Consider the following 22,995-nt stretch of genomic DNA (forward strand, 5'->3'; position numbering starts at 1 on the left):
GAGAAGAGGTGGCAGTCTGTGAGCAGCAATAAGGTTTCATGCCAGCAAAGAGTACTACAGATGTGATGTTTGCTTTGATTGAGAAGTAGAGAGAAAATTAGAAGTAATTGAATTGAGCGTTTGTGGATCTAGAGAAAGTATATGTTGGGGTGCCAAGAGAGGAGTTATGGTACTGAATGAGGGAGTCGGGAGTAGCAGAAAAGTATGTGAGGTGGTGCAGGATATGAGGACAGTGGTGAGGTGTTTGGTAGAAATGACAGCCAGGTTTAAGGTGAGGGTGGAATTACATCAAGGATCAGATCTGAGCCCTTCCCTGTTTGCAGAGGTGATGGACAGTTTGACAGATGAGGTCAGGCAGGAGTCTCTGTGGATTATGATGTTCGCACATGACGTTGTCATATGTAGTGATAGTAAATAGTTTTTGAGACAAACCAGGAGAGGCAGAGGTAATCACTGGAGAGAAGAGGAATGAGAGTCAGTCGGAGTAAGACAGAGTACATGTGTGTGAATGAGAGGGAAGGTGGTGGAAGGGGTCGACTGTAAAGAGAAGAGTTGGAGAAGACAGACGAATTTAAATACTTGGGTTCATCAGTCCAAAGCAATGGAGAGTGAGACAGGGAGGTGAAAAAGAGAGGTGGTGGATTGGGTGAAGAAGAGTGTCAGGAGTGCTTTGTGATAAAAGAGTATCTGCAAGAGTGAAAGGGAAGGTCTATAAAACGGTACTGATAGCAGCCATGTTGTATGGTTTGGAGACGTTGGCACTGACGCGAAGACAGGAAGCAGAGTTGGAAATGGTGGAGTTGAAGATGCTACGATTTTCGTTTGGAGTAACGAGGGTGGACAGGATTAGGAATGAGGATATTAGAAGGACTACACAGGTACGACAGTTTGGTGACCAAGTGAGTGAGGCGAGATTGAGATGGTTTGGACATGTGCAGAGAAGAGGTGAGGGGTACATCGGGAAAAGAATGTGGAGGATGGACGAGGAAGACCAAAGAGGAGGATTATGGATGTGGTGATGCAGGACACGAAGGCAGTCGGTGTGGCCGAAAATGATGTAAACGACGGAGGGATGGAGACGGATGATCCACTGTGGCGACCCCTAAATGACAGATGCCAAAAATAGAGGAACGTTCCTTGAACATCACCCTGAAACATCCAAATATGGAGCAGGCTAATCAACCTCATGCATATGCAGACAGGATGCTGCAGAACTTCATTGGCTGGTATCGCAGCCTCCCACCTGAAGTGTCAAGACCCTACCACCTGCATTCAAAAGCATCAGCCTGTGCTCTGCAACTGAGAGTTCAAGACCAAGTGTGGCATTATAGTGACTCTCCTCTGCATTCTGGGGGTCAAGGAAAGGAATAAGGTGCCAGCTTCGGAGCGAGTAGCCGCTCTCACCTGGCACATGCAATGATGGGATTACGGTTACAATGAATAGTAGAAGTCATATGAAAATACTGAGGGTTCAGCCAGTTACTTTACCAAGAAGCCAGCCATAGACGTACTGCACCATCACGTCTGCTACTTTGCCTCAAAATAAATGAATCACACTTTGAACCAAGATGTTCATCAGTCTCAACGTAATAATCCATCCATTATCCAACCCATTATATCCTAATACAGGGTCACGGGGGTCTGCTGGAGCCAATCCCAGGGTGCAGGGCAGGAACAAACCCTGGGCATGGCGCCGGCCCACCAAAGGGCACACACTAGGGACAACTTAGGATGGCCAATGCACCTACCTGCATGTCTTTGGACTGTGGGAGGAAACCAACGCAGACACGGGAGAACACGCAAACTCCACGCAGGGAGGACCCGGGAAGCGAACACCCAGGTCTCCTTACTGCGAGGCAGCAGCGCTACCCACTGTACCACCGTGCCACCCCAACATCATCATCATAATAATAATAATAATTCTTTACATTTATATAGCACTTTTCTCACTACTCAAAGTGGTCTCCATGCAAGAAGGACCTGGGATGTGAACCAAATGGGCATTAATGGAATGTCTTGGCTCACAGTTTCATTCTTTCCGGGATAACAGACAAGATACCAGTGGGACGAGGTCTGCACCAGGGGTCTTCTTGAAGTCCTGACCTCTTTGATCTGGTCATGGATGTGTTGACTCATGGGATAACAGACCAGCCCCAAAGGTGCAAGCTTTGTGCTGATGGCATTGTGTTGTGTAGCACCAGAAAACAAGGAAGTGGAGAGGAAGTTGGAAGAATGGAGAAGGGCTTTAAAAGACAGAGGGCTGAAGATAAATAGGAAGAAGAAGACAAAACATCTGATGTTTAATGATGATTAGGATTAAGAAGTTAGCCCCCAGAGAGAGCTTTTGAAAAGAGTGAATATGTTTAAATATATAGGTAGTAGTCCAAGATGGAGAATTAGTGTCAGAGATAAGCCACAGAGTGCAGTGTGGATGGAACAATTGGAAAAAGGTATCAGGAGTGATTGATTAATGAAGGCGATGGTTCAAGGTGAGGTTATTAAAACCACCGATGATGTATGGAGCCGAGACATAGGCTGTGAAGTGAACACAGGAGAAGAAGTTGAATGTGGTAGAAACGAGAACGTTAAGATGGATGTGTGGAGTTACAAAAAAGGACAGAATAAGACATGAGGCCATCAGAGGTACAACAAAAGTGGGAGAGACATCTAGGAAGGTACAAGAAACTAGACTTGAGTTTAGCATTCAACATCATTGTTCCTGAACTGTTGTTAACTAAAGTTCTACAAACTAAAAGTTTTTCCTATAAGTACTGATATGATAGCCTTGCATGTCATCCCCTGCAGTGGACCGCACGGTATCAGCTGAAATCTCTGCATGTCTCACTGATATTGCAACCTGGACGAAGGAACACCACCTCCAGATCAACCTGGCAAAGATAGACCCTCTTGCTATACCAGCCTGTCCGTCTACTCTGCAGCCCCATCTCAGGGAGAGCGAAGGAGGCCAAAGCGGAGGTGGATGGACAAAATGAAAAGAAGATCTGAAGGAAAAGGATGTGACTGGAGAGGAGGAGGTGCAGGTCTCATTACCGCAAACACCTGCCAAGTTGGTGCGCAACTTTGGGGTGGTGATCGGTCACCAGCTGTCCATCAGGCACCATACGGTTTCTCGGCCTTACAGATTTACTCGGTCACAGAGGAACTGGCAACCCAGCTTGAATGGACCCCACATTCTCTGGGATTTGTGACAGTCCTTGTCCTGACCAAGAGGCAGATATGAAGGGACACTGGGACAGCTGGTACACTGAGAGAGGATGGAAATCCTTTACCCACCAGGGAGGCCAATGGCCGGGAAGGAGAAACATTCCAACAGGGGTGGCCAGTGACCCCTTTCTCAGTTGAGACACTAGAAGAAATAAGGGACAGTAGCATTTTGCCTCCTAGACTCCAAATACTGTACACTGGATGGCAGCATCCCTTATTGGCAGCGTTTCTCAAACTTTATTTGCGACCCGAGTTTTCATAACAGTTTTAATCGCACCACCTAAAGTTTTTTTGAAAGGAGCCCACTAATACCAGTTTGTTCTATGATATACCATAGATGCATATTTTATTTTACCTACTTAACTTTTATCGACATTTATCTAACTCTATATTTATTTTTCTAGTATCAGAATGTAGTTTAAGTTAATTTGTTTTGGTTTCAACAGATTTTTTTTTCATATTTTTTTCACATCTTCACGCCCCACAGTTTGAGAACCACTGCTTTATGGTGAGCCCCTGTTTGCAAGCCCACCATGGGAATTGTGGTCCCATAGGGCTATTGGGTTCCCTGTGGGCCACCAAGTGGAACTGTTGGAAAAGGAATCCCCTGTTCCAGGTTTTTTTTTTTTGCCTGACTCGGATGTGCTTCACACCAAACCTTTTTGGTGTCGGTACTACCATTAGGTCACATTTAAAAGAGAGCCCACCACTGTGCCCAGGGAGTGGTTCTGAGCTCTCCACTTATGGTCTTTAATTTTGCTATCACACTTGTATCCAAGAAATGCATATGTCTCTGTTATATGCAATTTGGTATGGCATTTGTAAAAGCCATTGTAATATTTATGATTTGTTAGAATAAAAAATACAATGCGTTTATTTGCTACAAATGCTTGTGATACGTAATCTGTTGGAATGGCAAATGCAGATGCATTTTATTACTACAAATGTTTGTGAAGCGCCACCTGTTGAAGTGACAAATTCAATGCATTGTATTATGACAGATGTGTGCTATGCACCACCTGTTGGTATGACAAACGCAATGCACTGTATTACTACAAATGTTTGTAATGCGCCATTTGTTAAAATGACAAATTCATCCATCCATCCATCCATTTTCCAACCTGCAACATCCCAACTACAGGGTCACAAGGGTCTGCTGGAGCCAATCCCAGCCAACACAGGACGCAAGGCAGGAAACAAACCCCAGGCAGAGTGCCAGCCCACCGCAGGGCGCACACACACACACACACCAACCACACACTAGGAACAATTTAAAATCGCCAGTCCATCTAACCTGCATGTCTTTGGACTGTGGGAGGAAACCCACGCAGACACGGGGAGAACATGCAAACTCCATGCAGGGAGGACCTGGGAAGTGAACCCGGGTCATGACAAATTCAATGCATTGTATTACTACAAATGTGTGTGAAGTGTCATTTGTTGGAATGATAAACGCAATGCATTGTATTACTACAACTGTGAGGCGCCATCTGTTGAAATAACAAATTCTGTGCATTGTATTACTACAACTGTTTGTGATGCGCCATCTGTTGCAATGATAAATGCAATGCATTTTATTACTAAAAATGTGTGTGATGTGCCATCTGTTGGAATGATAAATGCAATGCATTGTATTACTACAACTGATTTGTGATGTGCCAAATGCTAAAATGGCAAATGCAGATGCATTTTATTACTACAGCTGTTTGTGACGCGCCATCTGTTGAAATGACAAATTCAATGCATTGTATTACTAAAAATGTGTGTGTGTGATGTGCCATCTGTTAGAATGATAAATGTAATGCATTGTATTACTACAACTATGTGTGATGTGCCATCTGTTGAAATGACAAATGCAATGCATTGTATTACTACACGCCTTACAAAAGATATTCCAATAGGTGGTGCACTGCAAATGTTAACACTGAGGTCTACATTTATTTATCATGATTGACATCCATCCATCCATTATCCAACCTGCTATATCCTAACTACAGGGTCACGGGGGTCTGCTGGAGCCAATCCCAGCCAACACAGGGCGCAAGGTAGGAAACAAACCCCAGGCAGGGCGCTAGCCCACCGCAGATGATTGACATTATAATGTATATTATTTGTTACTCTCTGAGGGGAATTTTCTTTTAGCATGACCTTTGGTGGTCAAAGCACAGGGTCACCCATTGTACAGCACCCCTGGATCAATTGTCAGGTTAAGGTCGGATTAAGATCCCTTTTGGCAGTACAGTAATGGGATTTGAACCAGCAACCTTACAGGTCCCAGCCCAGATACTTAGCCACAAAGCCACTGCTGTACCCTTTATGTCATTTGTATGTGATGTTATGTCCTGTTATGAGCAGCTCCAAAGCTATGAAGCTAAACTCCTCTACATGAAGTACTGGCTAATAAAAGTGAATCTGATTCTCAGTAATCTCCTTTATTTTGTTAACATTTCTTAGGTGTTCATATTTTTAGTTTATATGGGGAAACATCGCCTCTTAGTGGATAACTTTGGAACTGACTTAGACCTGCTGCACCAATGTACAGTAGAGTAGATAGATAGATAGATACTTTATTAATCCCAAGGGGAAATTCACATAATTCGACCGGGAAGACATCAAGTCTAGTGACACTGCAAGTTATGGGCCATTCGTTCAGTCACTTTGCACACACACACACACACACACAGTTATTTAGGGGCCACAGGGGGTCTTGTGTCTTTTTAGCTTAACAGGACCCAAGGTGAGAATTCACTCAGATAAGTTTTACACATTAAGTCTTCGAAGACAAGGCAGTCAGTTAATTAATGGAACCCACAGCAATGCTGATATTTAGTATAAATTAAAAGTAACTAAAAATGCATTTATAAAGCGCCTTTCACCAGCACCACCCACAATGCAATTTCACAGTTATATACACAGTTCTAAACATCCATGGCAGAATCAATGATACAATTAGTTAAGCAGGCACTGGAGATACACTGAAGAAGCAAAAAAAGAACAAAATGACACACAGAAACGGGCCGCCCCACGGTGTGCCTGAACAAGGATATTTTACGCTGGCCTTTGAGCGTCTCAATGGAATGAACCTGCCGCAGGAAGACAAGAGGGAGATGACTCCATAACCTCGACACTACATGACTGGAAAGCATGATCCCCACGTAGCTTTAGTCAGGTGGGTGGTCCAGAGATGAGACCTCAATTTTCTGAATCTAAGAGTTTCACCAAGCGATGTAAGGTCAGCTCATTAGGAAGCTGAATCTGCCAGGCTACCACACTTCTTTATGCACCTGGATCCTGGACTTCCAGACAGAAAGACCCAGGATAGTCCACATTGGAAACACCATCACGCTGAGCACTGGTGGAATGAGCTGCCCACCTCCATTCCAAAATCTGACTCCCTCAATGTGTTTAAGAAGCGTTTGAAGACCCTCTTCTTTGGTGAATTTCTGTCTAACTGGTATTGTCTGTTAGGTTTTTGTAACCCAGGACTTCTAAGTCACTTGTGTTTTGTTCTGAGCTCTCCACTTGTGGTCATTAATTTTGTTACCTTGTCCTGTCACACTTGTTCCCCAGCAATGGGTATGCCTCTGTTATATAACATTTGATAAAGGAGTTTTAAAAGCAATTTTAATATCTATGGTGTGTCATTTGTTGGAATTAAAAATGCAATGCATTTTATTACTACAACTGTTTGTGATGGCTATCTGTTTGGAAGGGCAAATGAAATGCATTTTATTAATAGAAATGTCTGTAATGTGGTATATGTTGGAATGACAAATACAATGCATTGTATTACTACAAATGTGTATGATGTGTCATCTGTTGGAATGACAAATGCCCAGCACTTTATTACTACAACTGTTTGCGATGTGCCATCTGTTGGAATGGCAACTCCCATGCATTTTATTACTACAACTGTTTATGATGTGCCATCTGTTTAGAAGGGCAAACAAAATGCATTTTACTCCTGCAAATATTTGAGATGTGCCTTCTGTTGGAATGGCAAATCCAATGCATTTTATTAATAAAAATGTCTGTAATGTGACATCTGTTTGGAAGGACAAATGAAATGCATTTTATTACTGCAAATGTTTGTTATGTGCCATCTGTTGGAATGACAAATGCAATGCACTTTATTACTACAACTGTTTGTGATGTGCCATCTGTTTGAATGGCAAATGCTACAACACATCCTTATGTAACTGGATCCTGGACTTCCTAACAGAGAGACCTAAAAGAGTCTGTGTCAGAAACACCATCTAAAGCACCATCATGTTGAGCACTAGCGCCCCCAAAGGCTGTGTACTCAGCCCACTTCTGCTGAACCACAACTGAATGGTTACATATAGCTCTAACACCAGCATTACATCTTCAGATGACACAATGGTGGAGGGTCTCATCAGCATTGAGGCTTACAGAAGGAACATAATTTCAACAATCCATCTCTTAGTGTGGACGAGACAAAAGAGATGATTGTTGTCCACACCCCAATGCATGTTGATGGCTCTGCAGTGGAATTGGTCAAGAGCACCAAATTCCTTTGGTGTACACCTGGCAGCTATTTGCCCCACGAAACACAATTTGTCCATCCCAGGGTACTCAACAACTCTGATCCTGGAGGTCCGCATCGGTTGCAGGTTTTTGTTCCATCCACTTTTGTAATTAAAAGCTATCCCTGACAGATAATGAAACTTGTTTTTTAAATGTACTGACCTCTAAGGATGCACAATGCCTGCACAAACTTCTCAGGAAAGTCTGCTCCATCACAGAGCAAATCCATCCAGGACACTTGTGGAAAAGAGGATGGGGGCAACATTGGATGCCATCATAAAAACTCCCCTTCATCGCCTCCAGGAGGCGCTCTCTTGGAGCACTTTTAGCCACAGGCTCATTCCACCATGGTGTGCTAGGAAGTACCTGTGAGGCTCTTTTCTTCCCACTGCTATCAGGCTTCCACCTGACATACTCTTTATTCTATTTATTTATCGATTGATCGATTGGATATATTATCAGTCCCATGAGTCTGTATTCTTGTTTTTATGTTTCTGCTGCTGTATGCTTCTGAATTTCCCTTTAGGATTAATAACATTTATCTAATCTAATCTGATATGGTTTACAAGTGCTTTCATTGGCTCAAAACTAAAATTGCATATTCTTTGTTTTGTGAGAAATGTATGTTCTTTGGTATTTCTATTCTCTCTCACTTGTTTCAAAGCATTGTATTAACACAGATACTTCATGATGCATGTGCATTGGTTTCTGTGGAAGCACGTTAGCTTGAAATCTGCTGGTTGCTTTGTCATATGCACCAACTGATGGCCGATTAAGAAAACCGGCAACGATTGAAAACCTAACTACTGCAGGTTGAAACTAAAATAATCAATTAAGGATTCTGAATTGTAACGAGAAAGTAAAATAAACTACACCCAAAAATATTGTTTTATTGGTAAATAAACGCGTTCTAATTAATACACTGATTAAACGAAGCCCCGCAGGCATTGAGGACCGACAGGACCATAATTGAGTACCCTGGTCAGCCCTATTTGTTTACCATTCATTTAAAGTGCTGCCTATAGCATTGCCTGATTATAATAGAAAGCTATACGGGCCCTGTCTCCATGCGATTTAATGCAGACTCTGTGTTATCTCATATATATATATATATATATATATATATATATATATATATATATATATATATATATATAATTCTAATTATGACTGACCTCCATCAAACCGTGCATTAAGACTATATATATATTTTTTTAATTTTTTGATTTATCAGGCAAATATACAGACACCCCGACTTACAGATGTTATCCTTTTGAAGCCCCCAAGATGGCGATGCTGGCGGAGCGTAAGTTTTCCGCATGTGATGTTTGGTTTAATTTGGTTGAGTTTGTGATGCGACTGTTTTGAGTTTATATACCCACTGGAAAAAAACCATATTTTATGTGAGTTTAATTATCTGGTTGAGGCCAGGGCTTGAGGACAGTAAGCCAGCGGTGTCGAGCGCGAGAAAGGCAATGGATACTCTGTATAAGTGATGGATGAACATCCAAACTCGTTGTAACGGACTGCGGCAGCGTGGTGACAACTGGGTTATCGGAAGCAGTTAATAAAAATATTCAAAGAATACTTGCTGTGAATATAGCAGTGAATATTGAGGCTCCGTACACGGCTTGTTTAAGTACATAAACTAGTGCAAAAAGTCGCCAAAAGTGACCAGATTGTAATGGCTCTTTAACGGGACAGAGCTCAGTAATCCAGCGAGTGTGCGCAACGCAAATTAAACCGTGCGCCTTGTAAAAACGTACAAGAAATAAAAGTTTGCGGTGTGCCCCCTCCTCGTCTCAGCTGCTTAAAACGGGGACAGACGGCACGTTTTGTTTTGTTTTGTTACGGGAGGCGATGTCTGAAATCAGGACGTCTGCTGATCTTATTGTCAACCTTTATTTCTACAGGCAAAGACCCCCCAGAATCCGATGTTTGTACTCCTGTACTTTTGTTGTCCTCCTGATAAAGATGCTCGTTATTGATCTTGATTTATTAACAAAGTCTGATCTGCTGCTTGTATTGTAAAGCATAGTTTAGAATTAAGAAGCCATTTCAAAAGCAGCATGTGTTAATTTTTTGTTTTTATTTAATAATCATTTTACTACTAGCAAATCGTGCTTGCGAAATTTTCGCAAGAGTTAAAGTGTTAATGAAAGGATGAGGGAGAGAAGAACATCAACAACAACATTTATTTCTATAGCACATTTTCATACAAACAGTAGCTCAAAGTGCTTTACATATTAAAGAATAGAAAAATGAAAGACACAATTATAAAACAAAATAAATCAACATTAACATCAAATAAGAGTAAGGTTCAATGGCCAGGGGGGACAGAAAAAACAAAAAAGCTCCAGACGGCTGGAGAAAAAATAAAATCTGTAGGGATTCCAGACCATGAGACCACCCAGTCCCCTCTGGGCATTCTACCTACATCACAGATTACAGTAAGAAAGGGGATTGTTTTAATAAGTAGTTACTTGTGAGAGGACTCCATGTTAGAATAATCACATGATTAGTATGTGATGTTAATAGGGTTACCAGACGTCCGAGAAGTGTTCAGCTGCTGTCCGGACAGTTTTAGGCCTCGGACAGATCCGAGAACTTCAGACCATAGACATACAGCGCATCACTTTTTCCACATTTTGTTATGTTACAGCCTTATTCCAAAATGGATTAAATTCTTTTTTTTCCCCTCGGAATTCTACACACACAACACCCCATAATGACAACGTGAAAAAAGTTTACTTTAAGTTTTTGCAAATTTATTAAAAAACTGAGAAATCACATGTACATAAGTATTCACAGCCTTTGCTCAATACTTTGTCGATGCACCTTTGGCAGCAATTCCAGCCTCAAGTCTTTCTGAATATGATGCCACAAGCTTGGCACACCTATCCTTGGCCAGTTTCACCCATTCCTCTTTGCAGCACCTCTCAAGTTCCATCAGGTTGGATGGGAAGCGTCGGTGCTCAGCCATTTTAAGATCTCTCCAGAGATGTTCAATCGGATTCAAGTCTGGACTCTGGCTGGCCACTCAAGGACATTCACAGAGTTGTCCTGAAGCCACTCTTTTGCTATCTTGGCTGTGTGTTTAGGGTCGTTGCCCTGCTGAAAGATGAACCGTCGCCCCAGTCTGAGGTTAAGAGCGCTCTGGAGCAGGTTTTCATCCAGGATGTCTCTGTACATTGCTGCAGTCATCTTTCCCTTTATCCTGACTAGTCTCCCAGTTCCATCCCCAGAGCATGATGCTGCCACCACCATGCTTCACTGTAGGGATGGTATTGTCCTGGTGATGAGCGGTGCCTGGTTTCCTCCAAACGTGACGCCTGGCATTCACACCAAAGAGTTCAATCTTTGTCTCATCAGACCAGAGGAGTGCGTGGCTTCCGTCTGGCCTGATTGGTGGATTGCTGCAGAGATGGTTGTCCTTCTGGAAGGTTCTCCTCTCTCCACAGAGGACCTCTGGAGCTCTGACAGAGTGACCATCTTGTTCTTGGTCACCTCCCTGACTAAGGCCCTTCTCCCCCAATCGCTCAGTTTAGATGGCCGGCCAGCTCTAGGAAGAGTCCTGGTGGTTTCAAACTTCTTGCACTTATAGATGATGGAGGCCACTGTGCTCATTGGGACCTTCAAAGCAGCAGAAATTTTTCTGTAACCTTCCCCAGATTTGTGCCTCGAGACAATCCTGTCTCGGAGGTCTACTGACAATTCCTTTGACTTGATGCTTGGTTTGTGCTCTGACATGAACTGTCAACTGTGGGACCTTCTATAGACAGGTGTGTGCCTTTCCAAATCATGTCACATCAACTGAATTGACCACAGGTCGACTCCAATGAAGCTGCAGAAACATCTCAAGGATGATCAGGGAAAACAGGAGGCACCTGAGCTCAATTTGGAGCTTCATGGCAAAGACTGTGAATACTTATGTACATGTGCTTTCTCAGTTTTTTTATTTTTAATAAATTTGCAAAAATCTCAAAAACTTTTTTAATGTTGTATTTATGGGGTGTTGTGTGTAGAATTCTGAGGAAAAAAATTAATGTAATCCATTTTGGAATTAGGCTGTGACATAAGAAAATGTGGAAAAAGTGATGAATACTTTCCTGATGCTCTGTAATTCAGAATTCATTATTCCATCAATGAAGGCAAGCCGTCCTCGCCCAGATGAAGCAAAACCAGGCCCACACCATGATACTACCAGCATGTTTCACAGATAAGGTTCTTATGCTGGAATGCAGTGTTTTCCTTTCTCCAAACATAACGCTTTTCATTTAAACCAAAAAGTTCTATTTTGGTTCACAAAACATTCTTCCAAGCACAACTGTATTACACCGATTCTCTCTCAGCTTCACTGGCTCCCTGTTCACTACAGAACACAATACTAAACACCGCTCTGAACATTTAAAGCTCTCCACACCTCACTGATCTCCTCCAGACTGGCACTCCTCTCGCTCACTCAGATCCTCATCTGCAGCTCGACTTTCTGTACCACACGTCAGACTCAGTGCTATGGCAGATCGAGCGTCTCTCATTGTGCTCCTCAACTCGGGATTTCTCTTCCCTCTCATATCCGTCAGCTTGATTCAATAACACATTTTAAAACTACCCTCAAAACTTATCTTTTCAAACTGGCATACCACTTGTGAATTTTGCACTGTTATTGCCAGTTATCTTTGTTTGTTTGCTAATTATTGCTTTTTGATTTATCATTCTCTTGTTTTAATTTTACTTATGTTGTTTAATTTTATTGTAAGGTGAACCTTGAGTGCTAAGATTATGAAACGGGATTTTCTAATGGCCAAATATAATCAAAACAATTTTTCAGCCTTACCTATGAAATGTAATCCCCCGGGATCTGGTTTGGAGCGTACAGCGGTTTGTACAATCACAAGCAGCACATTATTGATTAGTTCATTCCGCAGCAGTGCCACTCGCAATATGGTGGCGACGTTGACGTACGATGGTGCTGGTCATGCGGTGTCTAGTAATTCTATGTCTATGCTTCAGACGTTATGAAGTCCATAAATTGACGGCTCCTTCTGGAGCCCCTCCCCTGTTTCATTAGTGAATTGACGCCCCTCATGACGATTTCAATTCCCTTTAGTTCCTGCTCTCAAATGTGTATTCAGCATTTATTAAACTTCTAAACTATTGAGGTCTCTCAGTTCTGCAGCTGAAGTAGTTCTATTGGTGTTTATATTAGAAGCAAACTGAACAAAAAATCTTAACATTTTACATTTTATAATATAAGTTTTATATCTGTGTTTGCCACGTGTCATTCATGAGACTGCACTTTTTAATACGTTAGTTATATGCTGCACTCAACGAATTAGTGGCTCTGTGACTAAGGATCTACACTGGCAATCAGAAGGCTGACTCCATAGAAAAATGGTAAATGCTAAGGAAGAAGAATAAATGATATGCTGCGATTAACACTACATATTCTTATAGACTCTCAATCAAATAAATCATACACTCACCTAAAGGATTATTAGGAACACCTGTTCAATTTCTCATTAATGCAATTATCTAATCAACCAATCACATGGCAGTTGCTTCACTGCATTTAGGGGTGTGGTCCTGGTCAAGACAATCTCCTGAACTCCAAACTGAATGTCAGAATGGGAAAGAAAGGTGATTTAAGCAATTTGGAGCGTGGCATGGTTGTTGGTGCCAGACGGGCCGGTCTGAGTATTTCACAATCTGCTCAGTTACTGGGATTTTCACGCACAACCATTTCTAGGGTTTACAAAGAATGGTGTGAAAAGGGAAAAACATCCAGTATGCGGCAGTCCTGTGGGTGAAAATGCCTTGTTGATGCTAGAGGTCAGAGGAGAATGGGCCGACTGATTCAAGCTGATAGAAGAGCAACTTTGACTGAAATAACCACTCGTTACAACCGAGGTATGCAGCAAAGCATTTGTGAAGCCACAACACGCACAACCTTGAGGTGGATGGGCTACAACAGCAGAAGACCCCACCGGATACCACTCATCTCCACTACAAATAGGAAAAAGAGGCTACAATTTGTACGAGCTCACCAAAATTGGACAGTTGAAGACTGGAAAAATGTTGCCTGGTCTGATGAGTCTCGATTTCTGTTGAGACATTCAAATGGTAGAGTCAGAATTTGGCGTAAACAGAATGAGAACATGGATCCATCATGCCTTGTTACCACTGTGCAGGCTGGTGGTGGTGGTGTAATGGTGTGGGGGATGTTTTCTTGCCACACTTTAGGCCCCTTAGTGCCAATTGAGCATCGTTTAAATGCCACGGGCTACCTGAGCATTGTTTCTGACCATGTCCATCCCTTCATGACCACCATGTGCCCATCCTCTGATGGCTACTTCCAGCAGAATAATGCACCATGTCACAAAGCTCGAATCATTTCAAATTGGTTTCTTGAACATGACAATGAGTTCACTGTACTAAAATGGCCCCCACAGTCACCAGATCTCAACCCAGTAGAGCATCTTTGGGATGTGGTGGAACGGGAGCTTCGTGCCCTGGATGTGCATCCCACAAATCTCCATCAACTGCAAGATGCTATCCTATCAATATGGGCCACCATTTCTAAAGAATGCTTTCAGCACCTTGTTGAATCAATGCCACGTAGAATTAAGGCAGTTCTGAAGGCGAAAGGGGGTCAAACACCATATTAGTATGGTGGTCCTAATAATCCTTTAGGTGAGTGTATAATTGTGTAAACCGTCAAAATGTGCAATACTACGCGCTGCACATTTAGGAGCTCTTTAGAGTCCTCTCTGATTTGTATAATTATCCATCCATCCATTATCCAACCTGCTATATCCGAACTACATGGTCACGGCCGTCTGCTTGAGCCAAGTACTGTATTATTACTGGTGTACAACATTTTAATATTTATTTTAACAATGCAATAATTGTGGCAGTTTATGCTCCAAGAGGAATGACGCACTTGCCCTCAGAAGCATGAAGAGGCATAAATTGGTCGTTTCAGTCGCCCGGTTAAGATCTTCTCTGTTTGCCGAGCGGCTTTGCACACCCATTGCGGATGATGGCTCGCGACCTCACAGCAAATATGAAGAGATGTTGATTACATTAGCCCGACAGTATATCTTGGTGAAGCTTTTTTTTTTATTAATAATAAATATGTTTTGCACACACATTAATTTTGCCACCTTTACTATAACAGTACATTTAGCACAGGGGTGGGGACATGGAAAGTGGGTGGAGTTAAAAGAGATGCAGCTGACAGGGGCGTCATCTTACGGGCCTCGGAATGTCTCAGGTCGCCGAATCTGTCCGAGGCTTAAAACTGCAACTGGACTCTATTGGGACGTCAGGCAAAAGGAGGACATGTCCTCCCTTTCGGCGTTGTATACTCCATCCAGCAGGCATTGTCTAAAAAGGTGAACATGTCCGGCTTTCATCAATCACTGACTTGTCCATGTTTTTGGCTGAAATTGTACGCTATCATCTCTGTGTTTTAAATAACAAAACACAACTATGTGCTACTCAGCCTATTTCCAGCAGTTGAGAAGCGGTTACAGTTATTCCCCGCGCCGAAAGCATACTTTCATAAATCCTGATCAAGAATTTTTTGAGAGCGTTTTTTCAGCAGTATATTTGTGGGTTTTGCATTCGCTGATGTCAGTATGTCATGCGAAAATTGCAGCAATCAAAGGGAAGAAACATCGGCGTTGTAGGTTTGCAAACATCGTGCAGTTGACAAAACAAATTCTGCTTAGCAGACAGAGCCAAGCTTTTATTTCCCTGAAATTGAGAGAACTTCTGGAAAAACCACACTCTGTGAAGATGACCGAGATGATGAATGCATGACCAAGGATACATTCAAGAGCGGTGTTTGGGGGTGGCAAGTGGGGCGATCACCTCAGGCCCCGCTTTTAAGGTCCGTGTGTCCCGTTCGAGCGGATTTGTCAAGTTATATTCTCCAGTTATATTTTAATAAAGTCCGTGTGTTATCGTGCAAAAAAAATTAGCTGAATAGTGTAATGAGAAAATCGGGTGTTAGTTAAAATTATTTTTAAGTTTAAACAGTCCACAAATACAGGGAGTGCAGAATTATTAGGCAAGTTGTATTTTTGAGGATTAATTTTAATATGGAACAAACACAGTGCTATCAGTCAATCCAAAATGTTAATAAACCTGAAACCTGAATGTTTCACAACGGAAATGTGAGTGTGAACATCATCAGGGGAATACATATGTGCGCACAATTATTAGGCAACTATTAGTGTGCAGATTTATTATGCAACTAAAGGAAAAATGAAAATTTTCCCATCTCACTTGTTTATTTTCATCTGTTATAGTGAGAATAATAAACAAACACCTCAAAATTTACAAATAAACATCTCTGACATTTAAAAAAATCAATCAATCAATCAATGACCAATATAGCCACCCTTCTTTCCAATAACAGTCATAAGCCTTTCCATTCATGGAGTCTGTCAGTTTCTTGATCTGTTGACGATCAGCTTTTTGTGGAGCAGTGACTACAGCCTCCCAGACACTCTTCAGAGAGGTGGATTGTTTTTCTCCCCCGTAAATCTAGCGTTTAAGAAGTGCCCACAAGTTCTCGATAGGGTTTAGGTCAGATGAGGAAGGGGGCCATGTCATTATTCCTTCATCTTTAAGGCCTTTACTGGCTGGCCACGCAGTGGAGAACTTCGATGCAAGTGATGGAGCATTGGCCTGCATAAAAATCATGGTCTTTTTCCTGTATCACTGTTTGAAGAAAGTGTCTTCGAAAAACTGGCAGTAGGTTTGGGAGTTGATTTTGAGTTCATCTTCAATGCAAAAGGTCCAACTAGCTCATCTTTAAAAATACCAGCTCATACCAGTACCCCACCTCCACGTTGGAGTGGAGCTCTGTGCCCATTACTGATCCACAGGTCCATCCATCTGGTCCATCAAGAGTCACTCTCATCTCATCGGTCCATAAAACCTTTGAAAAAAATCTGTCTTCAGATATTTCTTGGCCCAGTTTTGACGTTTCAACTTATGTTTCTTGTTCAGTGGTGGTTGGGTTTCAGCCCTCCTTACCTTGGCCATGTCTTTGAGCACTGAACACCTTGTACTTCTGGGCACTCCAGGTAGGTTGCAGCTCTGGAATATGAAAGTACTGGAGGATAATGGGTTCCTGGTAGCTTCACGTTTGATTCTTCTCAAATCTTTGGCAGCTAATTTGTGTCTTTTGTTCTCAACACGTTTCTTGCGACCCTGTTGACTATTTGCAACAAAATGTTTGATGGTTCTGTGATCACACACCAATATCTTAGCAATTCCAAAAGTGCTGCATCCCTCTGAAAGACTTTTTACAATTTTTGACTTTTCAGAGTCAGTTATATCTCTTTTTTGGCCCATTTTGCCCGAGGAAAACTAGCTGCCTAATAATTCTGCACACCTTGATATAGGGTGTTGATCTCCTTAGGCCACACCCTCCCTCATTGCACAAATACACATCACCTGACGTGCTTAAATCCAATAAGCATTCAAGTTAATACAGCTTGGAGTTGGAATATACGCATTAAAAAAGATGATATGGTCAAAATTCTCGCTTGCCTAATAATCGTGCACACAGTGTACTGGTAACAGTGTTTGACGTAACCAGCCCCGCGTAGGGTTGGTCAGCCTCAGGCCCCTGCACACTCCTATGGCTGCCTCTGGGTCCATTGATTATTTGGAAAAGTGGATGACATGACACCCTTCGAGGAACTTCAGTGTTTTCGTTGGATGTTTTTAAACAAAGTGAAAGATGGTATGTTCGATGGTCTGTTGCCATGCGTATAGTGCATGATTGAAAAAGGGTATCGTTGTAGACCAGGGGTGTCCAAACTTTTTTTACGGGGGCCATATACAGAGAAATATACAAAGGGCTGGGCCACCCACTAGAGGTGAGGTATACTGCCTCCTCCCGGTTGGACGTGCCCGGAACACCTCACCAGGGAGGCCTCCAGGAGGCGTCCTGATCAGATGCCTGAGCCACCTCATCTTACTTCTCTTTATGAGGAGGAGCAGCGGCATCCGTCCACAAAACATTCTTCCAATTTTCTTCTGGTTTGTCCACATGATCTTTAGCAAACTGCAGACGAGCAGCACTGTGTTTTTTGGAGAGCAGTGGCTTTTTCCTTGAAACCCTGCCATCATTGTTGTTCAGTGTTCTCCTGATGGTGGACTCATGAACATGAATATTAGCCAATGTGAAAGAGGCCTTCAGTTGCTTAGAAGTTACTCTGGGGTCACTCTTGGAGTGATCTTTGTTGGTCGACCACTCCTGGGGAGGGTAACAATGGTTTTGAATTCCGTCCATTTGTACACAATCTGTCTGACTGTGGATTCGTGGAGTCCAAACTCTTTAGAGATGGTTTTGTAACCTTTTCCAGCCTGATGAGCATCAACAATTCTTTTTCCAAGGTCCACAAATCTCCTTTGTTCGTGCCATGATACACTTCCACAAACGTGTTGTAAAAAGCAGACTTTGATAGATCCTGTCCTTTAAATAACACAGGGTGCCCAGTCACACCTGATTGTCATCCCATTGATTGAAAGCACCTGACTCTAATTTCACCTTCAAACTTACTGCTAATCCTAGAGGTTCACATACTTTTGCCACTCCATTTGTTTCACTTATTTCTCTTTATCTACTTTTAGGACTTGAGTGAAAATTTGATGATTGTTTAGGTCATATTTATGCAGAAATATAGAAAATTCTAAAGGGTTCACAAACTTTCAAGCACAACTGTAGATTCATTCAGGCTGGAGTTACTTTAACAATAGAGAGAAGAACAATGTATGGTCAAGATCTTTGGATAAGATAACTGTCCAACAAAGTCTTTTGAAGTTTGTAATGAGTTTTTCAAAACAATATGGGTCTGTAGACAGGTTGTCTGTGTCATTTTGAGAGATGTAAACAATCCTCATATATCTGGCCATACGACCCATGTCTCTGTTCAAACCATGTTGTAATGTATACAATTTTAACATGAGTTTAACTTCCCATTCTTTTCTCTCTTTCTGTGTTTTGAAGTTGCCCATAAGCACTGTGACTTTAAAGTCCCTCTCACAGTGTGCATGGCTGTTGAAGTGGGCCGCTACAGGAACATCTGTGTTGCCACGTTTAATGAGGAACCTGTATAAATTCATTCTCTGGCGGAGTGTTTGTCCAGATTCTCCCACATAGAGTGTACTTTAGTCACAAAATAGACATTTTCACTGTGTCCCTAATTTGTTTTTCTCTGTGTCTCAATACGGCACCGTACATTCTGATGCTGTTGTGAAAAAAACGAAAGATGTGAGACTTTTAAAACATGTCATGTCATTACGATGGGGAATATGCTACGCTTGAATATAAAAGCACCACGACTACATTTGTCTGCATTTTGCTTCACCACATTGAACCACTCATCAAACATCAAAGAGCGTACATCGGTCCATCTGCAAAGTGGCTTGCTGTCACATGTTAGCAGTAAACGGAAACTCTGACGTCATGTTCCGAATTTTATCACATTGCTCCCCCCCAAACCGATTTTTTTTGCTGGTACTACAGGACGTGCTCCGAGAACGCGTGAAATGAATGCTGGCAATGTGTGGCAGCCATGATGTGGTTGCGTACGCATTCTGAGCGTGAAAAATAAACTGGCCCTAACAGTGCTTACAGTTGACCTGCAGATCTAGCAGAGCAGAAATTTCACATACTGACTTGTGGGCAAAGGTGCCATCTTAAGACTGTACCACATTCGAAGTCCCTGAGCTCTTCAATACAACCTATTCTGTCCATTGATGGAGATTGCACAGTGTTGTGTTTGATTTTATGTAACTGTTAACAATGAAACACCTGAACTCCATTTGGAGTGTTGTTCACATTTTGTTGGCCATATCATTTTATATCGCCATGTGTGTACAGAATATGTGCGTATACTGAATCTGTTTTCATTTCTGTTCTTTTCCAATGTTCTCTTGGCAGCCCGCAGAAAACAGAAGTGGTCAGTAGATCCCCGAAACAGTTCTTGGAGTAAAGATGATTCAAAGTTTGGGCAAAAAATGCTAGAAAAAATGGGATGGACAAAAGGAAAGGTAAGAAAAATATAGGAGTACGTCGCATCTAAAGCATTTCCAAGCATGAAAATGTCATCGTAACCCAGAGTTTCTGGTCTTGCCACACCTGGTCTAGAGTGTGAGCTCTGTTAAGTTGTGGACTTAACTCGCTTTATTATTCAGAAATTGACAGACAAATTTATCCACGGTGATTTATTGGAACACTAGCAGAATACCCGCGCTTCGCAGTGGAGAAGTAGTGTTTTAAAGAAGGTACGAAAAAGAAAAGGAAAAATTTTAAAAATAACGTAACATGATTGTTAATGTAATTGTTTTGTCATTGATATGAGTGTTGTTCTCATATCTATCTATCTATCTATCTATCTATCTATCTATCTATCTATCTATCTATCTATCTATCTATCTATCTATATATATATATATATATATATATATATATATATATATATATATATATATATATATATATATATATATATATATAAAACCCAGCTTGGCAGGAGAAGTAGTGTGTTAAAGAAGGAAAGAGAAAGAAAAGGAAACATTTTGAAAATAACGTAACATGATTGTCAATGTAATTGTTTTGTCACTGTTATGAGTGTCGCTGTGATATATATATATATATATAGCAAAATACCAGCATTTCGCAGCGATGTCATGTGTTAAAGAAGTTATGAAAAAGAAAAGGAAACATTTTAAAAATAATGTAACATGATTGTCAAAGTAATTGTTTTGTGTATTTGGTGGCAGCGCCACAAAGTTGTTTTCGTAGCTGCATCAGAAAATGTACCACACGCCTGACACGCCTCCTTTTACTGTTTTCTCACAGCTTGGATTGCTGCTGTCATATATATATATACACACACACATACATACATATATATATAATATACATATATATATACACATACATATCTTCATATCTACATATCTATATACATATCTACACACACAAATTATATATATATGTGTGTATGTGTGTGTGTGTGTGTGTGTGTGTGTGTGTATATATATATAATCTAGATAGGGGTGTGTGTGTGTGTATATATATATATATATATATATATATATATATATATATATATATATATATATATATATATATATATATATATATATATATATATATATATATATATATATATATATATATGTTTGTATGTGTCTATGTGTGTGTATAGCTTTGGTCACTGAGTGCAAGGGAAAAATAATGAAATATAGTCTATAAGTTATTAAACAGTAAAACATTAACGTTTTAAGAAGTACAGGTACATTGAGCACTACTGGAGTGGTTGCGGGTAAACTACATTTTAAAGACTGTGTAACAAAACAGGTAAGTAACTAACAGCAGCTAAAATGTATATGGATCATCTCTCGGTAGTAGATCCCTTTTGAAAGGCGCTACACGACGGCTGTGGTATAGAAATTACATTTTCTATGTGAACGCTCAAATTTGTGCCTCTGGTAATGTGCCTTACCGCAATTAAAGAAAATTATTTTTGTGTCCTCTGCGTGTTAAGAGAGAAAGGCTTTGGTTTGGGATAAAAGGAAAAAGGTGTAAAGAAAGGAAAGTTGCCTTTTCTTTTATATAGTATAGAGAGATGTGTTCGCTGACGTTATGATCGCCTTTTGGGACAGTCGCGTGGGTCTTGTGTAGACTGGTGAGACCCCCCGCCATTAATCGGCTGTGATGGCACTGTGAGTCCTCCACTCGTATGCGTGTGTTCATAATCCGAGCTGAGGACCTGATAATCGTATACGTGCAAAAGAAAGTGTGAATCGCCTTAATATTATTTTGCCGTGGTGTAGAAAAGGGGTCCCGTGTTTGCACTTGTCTGGGCTATAGCTCAGGGGGCGGATGAAAAAAATTAAAAGTGCTCACTTTGACTTAAGGCAGAAGCGCAGTCAGCGCCTCAAAGGCCGGCACAGCTATGCACGCGCTGGCTGCTCGACTTTTGCTGGGCAGGAGACCCTTTTGCACACACGCTCATGATATCAAAAGTCTCAGCTCTTTGGAGGTAATTCATATATTATATATATAGCAAAATACCCGCTACCGCAGCGGAGAAGTAGTGTGTTAAAGAAGTAATGAAAAAGAAAAGGAAACATTTTAATAATAACGTAACATGATTGACATTGTCATGAGTGTTGCTATCATATATATTCCTGCCTAAATAAGTCACCCTCGCTCTTACTTTTTACCGCTCATTTAATCATGGCTAGTGGCGGAAAAATTATAAAATGGAAGGAGGATGGCTTTACCAAAACAATTATTGATGGCTTAATCGATTATTCATAAAGCTTGAATTGGTGATCTGTTTTTCTGTGTTAACCTCATATTTTTCATACTTCTTCTCAAACTAAGGTGGTGCGAGGGTAAAATGAATCGGGATGCGCTGATCAATGTAATCGTGTACCAGGAAATCATGCATTGACAAAAGCTCCCCTTTGCTTGTAATGCAAAGTGTGATTAAATGCATTATTTTTCAACGCGTTATGGAGCACATGCATCGAAGCTTCTCAGCTGTGCTTGTGCTAAGAAAAGGAAAGATTTTAAAAATAGCGTAACACGATTGTCAATGTGACCTTTTGTAAGTAGTGCCTGGAGGATTCAGTGTGTTGAAACTCTAGAGACAGCGTGTGTATTAACTTGAGGTAAATGGGAGGGAGATGATGACGTGACTCCCCACCCGCCTTTAACTGTCAATCCCCACAAACACAGTCTCGAATTTGCATAAGCACACCCCTTCACCTACAATTTTAACTTAGTTACAAAGTGATCAAAACTCTCGCTTATATCCCGTCCTCTCATTAAACTTGTATCCCGCATTACCTGTGGGCATGTGAAACGCCAGCGTAGCCTGTCTATGAACTTAATTTAAAGTTTAGGTTTACACCTTGCTTTCTTTCCGAGGTAGCAGCACTCATGAATATGGTAGTATATGCCACTCGCTCGCTTCTTATTGTTTCGCTGCCTTCTCAATTATATAATGCATGTTTTCTTAAGCGCTTTTTGTAGGTCTTCCTGGTTTTCTACGCACTGCGCTGACAGTCAGTTCACGTGATTACGTGGGAGCGTGATGATGTCACACTAAACTCCGCCCCCTACGTCTTTGCAGCTCTACTCCATTACAGTTAATGGAGAAAAATACCTTCCAG

The 22,995-nt window shown here is 41.4% G+C and overlaps 1 protein-coding gene across 1 annotated transcript in view; it reads left to right on the forward strand.

Moving 5' to 3' along the window:
- Positions 1–9,012: 9,012 nt before the first annotated feature.
- Positions 9,013–22,995, forward strand: part of pinx1 (PIN2 (TERF1) interacting telomerase inhibitor 1) — a 256,832-nt gene continuing 242,849 nt past the window's right edge. Inside the window, exons 1-2 of the mRNA XM_039749468.1 lie at positions 9,013–9,079; positions 19,745–19,854. Coding sequence (XP_039605402.1) covers positions 9,061–9,079; positions 19,745–19,854 — 129 coding nt within the window. The 5' untranslated portion in view covers positions 9,013–9,060. The remainder of the gene's footprint in view (positions 9,080–19,744; positions 19,855–22,995) is intronic.

The sequence above is a fragment of the Polypterus senegalus genome, chromosome 3 (assembly GCF_016835505.1).
Source record: "Polypterus senegalus isolate Bchr_013 chromosome 3, ASM1683550v1, whole genome shotgun sequence".
NCBI lineage: Eukaryota > Metazoa > Chordata > Cladistia > Polypteriformes > Polypteridae > Polypterus > Polypterus senegalus.